General features: G+C 45.8%; 1 protein-coding gene across 2 annotated transcripts in view; it reads right to left on the bottom strand.

The window, feature by feature from the left end:
- Positions 1-391: 391 nt before the first annotated feature.
- The window catches only part of FBXO21 (F-box protein 21), a 50324-nt gene continuing 43977 nt past the window's right edge, over positions 392-6738 (bottom strand). Inside the window, exon 12 of one of the 2 annotated variants that reach the window (XM_070763078.1) lies at positions 392-1505. In XM_070763078.1, coding sequence (XP_070619179.1) covers positions 1330-1505 — 176 coding nt within the window. In that variant the 3' untranslated portion in view covers positions 392-1329. Of the gene's footprint in view, positions 1506-5591; positions 6573-6738 lie in introns of those variants that run through there. The other variant, XM_070763079.1, reaches the window with a different exon arrangement.

Raw genomic sequence — 6738 nt, 5'->3', positions numbered from 1 at the left:
AGGTATGGACCCACAACTGCCTACCAGGCTGCAGAAAGGCCTCTGTGGCTGCGCGGGAGGGCAGCGCGGGGGAGCGTGGTGCGGGAGCAAATGGGGGCGCACATGCACGCATACTAGCACACCCTCGCTCACCCCTTTTGGCCCGTGAACCCAAAAACGTTCGCCATCACGGATCTGTACGCGTGTCGAAATGGGGCGCGCGTGTTCCTAGAGCGACAATCTTAATTCGAACCTCTGAGCTGTTTACTCCCCGTTGGTGAACACTAAACTTCACAGGGAAATACACGCTTTGCCGAAGTGTATGAAAACACAGCATGCAAAGGAAGGGGGCTGAATCCTGAACCTAACAATTTCACCGCGACGAAACAAGCCACATTCGGGACTTAAAAGGTTCGGAGAGGCGTATCATTTTATCCTTTTACAAGGTGATAATTAAAAGCTTACCTCCTCGGCCCCTAAACGCACAATCCAGTGTCAGCGGCACGCTGCCCAGACACATCAATTCAGAAAATTACATATTTCCACAGCCTTGAATATATATATTATTTACAGCAGCCGACGAAACCATGATCGGTTCTTTTCGGCGCAGGCGGCTTGCAAATAAACCGGCTCCGATCATTTCCCTGAGAAAAGGAAATTTTAGACAATCAACACCACGTCCTTCCGTGCTTTCTTTTCCTCCCAGAGTTTTGTTCGCCGTTTATCTCTTCTTCTTCTTTTTTTTAAATGGAGTGAGCAACAAGCAGAACAAAAGGAGAATGATGCTCATGTCCAGCTTCATCACCAAAGTGGCCAGGTGTCTGTGTGGTGGAATGTGAGACCAAGAAACCTGCAGGAAAAACACAACGATAACAACAACCCAGTGCAGGATTTTTGAAATCTGAGTTGTCGGCTTGAAGCGAGAGAGTAGAGAGAGATCCTGACAATGTTTCTTTGAGTAAGGAAGCATCAAATGTCATTCCTAAGATTTTGGCACCTCATTGCTGGTCAAAGTTCAACCAAGACAGATGTTGTGTTAGTTCCAGAAAAGTCCCACCTAGAAATTGTCCACAGCTTCCATCTTCAGGTCATTCTGAATTTCCAGAATGAGAAGTTTTAAGTCTTAGAAGTTCTTCATTGTTTTTTGGGGGATTTTCCAAGGAGGTTTCTCTAAACATTGCATGACCCATGTGGGTTTTTACAAGTGTTGTCACAACGCAATCGAGGGGGTTACGTAACACGATGTTTTCACTACCAGCTAGCGAAACGAGCAGCTTCCTCGTGATGGAGTTCCCACTGTACAAAGTTTCTTCCGTCCTTGAAAAGAGGAAGGAAGGGGAAAAAAATACCTCATTCTTTGCTCTCTTCTGTTTTCTGGCCAGCTAAACGCGTGAGCTCCATATCTTCAGGGTATCGTATCTCCAACTCTGGGTTGGCCACGTAATACGTGTCGGCAAACTCCTCGAAGTAGCGACCAATGTATGGGTGAGGGATCTCGTGAGGTTCTGGGTTGAGTTCCAGATTCTCTGCAAAAGGAAGGAAAAGCGAGAGGCTGCATGAAGGGTGGGAGAGTCACGGATGGGAGCTTAAGAGAGAAGCCACCAAGGGAGAGAAGAGGATTCTTTGGGCAGCTTAGCTCGACGGGGTTAATCAACGGGGAAGCCATGTTACCAACTGCAGGGATTCATTTAGCAATCGTGGCAAGAAAGATGATAAAACGGAACAAAATGCACGTAACAGACGTCTCGCTTAGCAAATCTGGGGCTTAATTGTGGTTGTAAGGAGAGGACTACCTATATGTTAGGCGCTGTGAGAGTGCAGTACTGCTAATTCTTCTGCCTGCCATTTGGCAGTTCAAATCTCACCAGGTTCAAGGCTGATTTGAACTTATGTCCCTCCGAGGTGGGTAAAATGAAGACCCAGATTGTTTGGGGGCAAGGGGCTGATTTTGTAAAATGCTTAGAGAGGGCTGGAAAGTGGCATATAAGTGTCCTTCCTTCCTTCCTTCCTTCCTTCCTTCCTTCCTTCCGTTGTGGTTGGCTCTGGCCCAGCTCCTGCCCCAGGGAATGTGGAGGTGGATGCAGGGGAAACTTCAACATGTCATAGGCTTGTATTATTGCCGACAGAGTCAGTTCAGAGTTTAGTTTCCTCGGACGAAGAAGAAAGTGGGAGTTTTGAATTTTCAAACGTGTGTGTCTGAAATTTGTACCCTTGAACTTTCGGGAGGCTCCTACCAGAGAGCCTGGCAGAACACCTACCTACCTACCTTCCTTCCCTCCCTCCTTTCTTCCCTCTCTCCCTCCCTCCTTCCTTCCTTGCTTCCTTCCTTTGCTTAGAATGCAGCATTGCAAGTTCGTGGCTCAAGGTTGATTCAACCTTCTGTCCTTTCGAGGAGCCAGATTGTTGGGGGTAAGAGGGACTTTGTAAAACCGCTTAGAGGGCTGTAAAGCACTGATAAGTGATATACAAGTCTAAGTGCTATTTATCATGGTTGTAACTGCAAGCAATTACCAAACGAGGCAGCTGCTGAATAAGGATGACATAATTAAGGGCCATTGCTTCCTGAAACCTATGCATTTTTTAATTTTTTGACCTTATCAATCTGGGTGGGACTTGACACCCATCATTTTCTGGGGGGAAATAACAAGTTTAGGACAGAACAATTCTCATGGGAGGGGGGGAGAATATGGCTGGGTGCACGTGTCCTTAAAGATTGCCTAGTTACATGTTTCAGTGGCTGCCACACGTCCTTCTCTCATGTCCTATTTCTATGCTGCGGTTGTCCTATTTAATTTTGATGAGGTGGCCCCTTTATACTCCTGTATGTTTTGATGAGATTCCTGGATGTAATTTCCCTGGAGGTGGAGATTTTTTATATATCCTTACAACCAAAGTTGAGTTGTAGACCAAGTTTAGATTATTGGGACGGAGGGGGAGGACGAAGGGAAGAAAGGCAGATAGGAGGAAAAACCTATTACAGTGGTACCTCTACTTACGAACTTAATTCGTTCCGTGAGCAAGTTCTTAAGTAGAAAAGTTTGTAAGGAGAAGCAATTTTTCCCATAGGAATCAATGTAAAAGCAAATAATGCGTGTGATTAGGGAAACCACAGGGATAGTGGAGGCTGTTTCCTCCCTGGAGATTCCTAGAGGCCCCACGGAGGCTTCTCCCCACCTTTTCCAGCCCTGTTTCCTCCTAGGAGATTCCTAGAGAGGCCCCACAGAGGCTTTTCCCCACCTTTTCCAGCCCTGCTTCCTCCCAGGAGATTCCTAGAGGCCCCATGGAGGCTTCTCCCTGCCTTTTCCGGCCCTGTTTCCTCCCAAGAGATTCCTAGAAAGGCCCCACAGAGGCTTCTCCCTGCCTTTTCCAGCCCTGTTTCCTCCCAAGAGATTCCTAGAGAGGCCCCACGGAGGCTTCTCCCTGCCTTTTCCGTTACAGTTTTGGAGGGTCGGGTTTGTAAGTGGATAATGGCTCTTGAGAAGAGGCAAAAAAATCTTGAACACCCGGTTCTTATCTAGAAAAGTTCATAAGTAGAGGCGTTTGTAGGTAGAGGTACCACTGTAGTTGTAATCAAAATCTGTGATTGTACAGAGTGCCCTCTGCTGGTAGGACTGCTTCATTCTAACCCTAAAAATAGCTAAATAACGATAAAAGATGAAAATAACTAAAAAAAATAAATAACAGGAAATGTGCAGATTGGTTTTCCTTCTGATGCTATTCTTAGCGTGGAAGACGCAGTGACCGTTGTGAAGGAAGGATCAGTCCCACACATGTGAAAACCCACCCACAACCGTTAAGAAAACGTGTTCTGCAGGAAGCTGATTTGGACTCAACTTCCATTTAAACCAGCACAGTGGACATCGGTTTATTGGGAGTTACTGGGAGTTTCCACAGCACTATCAAGAAGCAGCAGAGACTGAATGGGGCATGGATCTACCATTAGCTGTCAACCCCCCCCCCCCCCCCAAAACCCTGCAGGATTCCATTAATGGTCCTGCAGACTGGTGGTTTTGAATAGAAGAGAAGAGAATACTTTATTGGCGAAGTGTGATTGGACACCCAAAGAATTTGTCTTTGGTGCATATGCTCTCAGTGTACATAAAAGAAAAATACAGTGATCCCTTGATTTTCGTGGGTTCAAACTTCACGAAACGGCTATACCACGGTTTTTCAAAAAATATTAACTAAAAAATACCACGGTTTTTCCCACCCGATGACGTCATACGTCATCACCAAGTCACTTCTCTCTCTCTTTCTCTCTTTCCTGTCATTCTCTGCTTCAATCATTTTCTCATTTCTCTTTTTTCTCCCCTTTTTTCTATCATTTCTCTCTCTCTACCTTCCACTCCCCCCCTCTTGCTCTCTCTCTCCCTCTCTCTCTCCTTTCTATCTCGCTCTGTCTGTTGCTCTCTCTCTGTGAGAACGCCTGCCCTGCCTCTCCTGCAGCCCCCTCGCTGACAGCTGGGACGAAAGCGCTCTCAGCTAAGGGACTGCGAGAGGGGCGGGGCAGGCATTCTCAAAGCGCTCAGAGCGGCGAGCGGCCGAATGAGGAGGACGAGAAGCCGTAGCCGCCAGCGCTGCTGCAGGAGGACCCGTGCCCCAAGAAAGCTGGTGAGAGGGGCGGATCGGGCGGGTGGGGGGTAGCGGCGAGGGGGCCAGAGGCGCTGGGGGGTGCGACATTCAAAACAATCTTTGCCGGCCTCCGCACTTTCGTCACTCCCCGCCCCCAACTTCAAGCCCGGCTCCTTGCGCGGCCTTGGAAAAGGGTGTGCGTGGGTAGTTTTTGGCTGTCCATAGCCCAAAATGTTGTTGTTTTTACTTCCACATCTCTACTTCGCGGAAATTCGACTTTCGCGGGCAGTCTGGGAACGCAACCCCCGCGAAAATCGAGGGATCACTGTATATATTTGTCAAGAGTCATGAGGTACAATACTTAATGACTGTCATAGGGTACAAATAAGCAATCAGGAAACCATCAATATTAATAAAAATCTTAAGGACACAAGCAACAGGTTACAGTCAAAAGGTCATAAGTGGGAGGAGATGGGTGATAGGAATGATGGAGAAAAAAAACAAGGAGTAATAGTAGTGCAGACTTAGTAAATAGTTTAACAGTGTTGAGGGAATTATTTGTTTAGCAGAGTGATGGTGTTTGGGGAAAAACTCCTTGTGCCTAAGTTGTCTTGGTGTGCAGAAACCACCAAAAATCCTGCTGTTCAAAGACCATCTCAGAGCTTGGTGGTTTTCTTGCAGACGTTTTATTACCAAACTAGGTAACATCATCAGTGCTAGAAGGGAGTGGGGTGTGTGGAGAGGAGGAGGAGGAAAGAAGGAAGGACTGTGGGATCCTTGGTGCTCTCTTGGTGGTATTCTTGCAAACGTTTCATCACCCAAACTAAGTAACGTTATCACTGCCCAAACAACCAAGCCCAGAGAACATCAAAGACCCCTCATTTTCAAACCCAGAGTATGAATATTCTTCGTTATTGAAATGATAAGAACCTGGAATATGATAAGGAATATATTACTCGCTCCTCCTTCTGATTTTTGCTCTAATGCATTATATGTTTATATGTTTTCTTTTTTGTTTACTGCTTCTCTTGTTCACTGGGTTTCTTTTTTCTTGGGTTTTTTTTTTTGTATTTTGTGTTTCTTTTTTGGTTTTAATGTATATAATTAATAAAGAATATTTTTTTAAAAAGAACCTGGAGACCCCAAGAACAGTCTTGAATGTCGATTGACAGTGCAACCCTTTGCTTTTGAGTCTAAGGTCAATTCCTGAGATTACACACCTTAAAATTTAAGTACAGTGGTACCTCTACCTAAGAACGCCTCTACTTAAGACCTTTTCTAGATAAGAATTGGATGTTCAAGGTTTTTTTGCCTCTTCTTAAGAAGCATTTTCTAAAGAACCCGAGCCTGGAAAAATTTCCCAGGAAATTTGAGAGCAGCACAAAAGTCCGGCCAGTTTCCTGCCATTCCCCCTGGGTTTCTCTCTCTGGCGCAGTGTATGGGAGGCAGCCTTGCACCGGGTATATGGAAGGTGTGTGCTCCTCCTCGCTGCCTCAGAGTACTTTTTTTTTTTTTAAAGCCTTAAAGTTTTGGTTATTTTAAATTCCCCTCGCCTCCCCTTCTTCCTTCGGCAGCGACTGTCCTCCTCTTCTTCCTCCTCCCCCTCCCACCCAAATTCCGAGCTTTTATTTCTTTCCTAATGGGTTTGCACGCATTATTTGCTTTTACATTGATTCCTAGGGGGAAAATTGCTTCTATTAACAAACTTTTCTACTTAAGAACCTGGTCATGGAACAAATTAAGTTCTTAAGTAGAGGTACCACTGTATCTACCTCTTGTGTGATGGCATTTTTACTTCAACAACAAAAACCGGGGTGGCGCAGCAGGTAGAGGACTGTACTGCAGGCCACTGAAGCTGACTGTAGATCTGAAGGTCAGCGGTTCAAATCTCATCACTGGCTCAAGGTTGACTCAGCCTTCCATCCTTCCCAGGTGGGTAAAATGAGGACCCGGATTGTGGGGGCAATAGCCTAGCTCTGTTAAAGAGTGCTATTGCTAACATGTTGTAAGCCGCCTTGAGTCTAAGGAGAAGGGCGACATAAAAATCGAATAAATAAATAAATAAAAACATATAATTGAAGACTCAAGTTTGGCAGCCTGATTTAATGGAGCAGCCAAATATGGCAACTGCGAGGAAGTCACCTCTACAAGTGTTCCCAATACTCTACCCCAATATTAATTCCCCTC

This window comes from Erythrolamprus reginae, chromosome 10 (genome assembly GCF_031021105.1).
Source record: "Erythrolamprus reginae isolate rEryReg1 chromosome 10, rEryReg1.hap1, whole genome shotgun sequence".
In the NCBI taxonomy this organism is placed as follows: Eukaryota; Metazoa; Chordata; class Lepidosauria; order Squamata; family Dipsadidae; genus Erythrolamprus; species Erythrolamprus reginae.
Note: the sequence above shows the minus strand (reverse complement) of the source record. Positions and strands in the feature narration are given on the sequence as shown.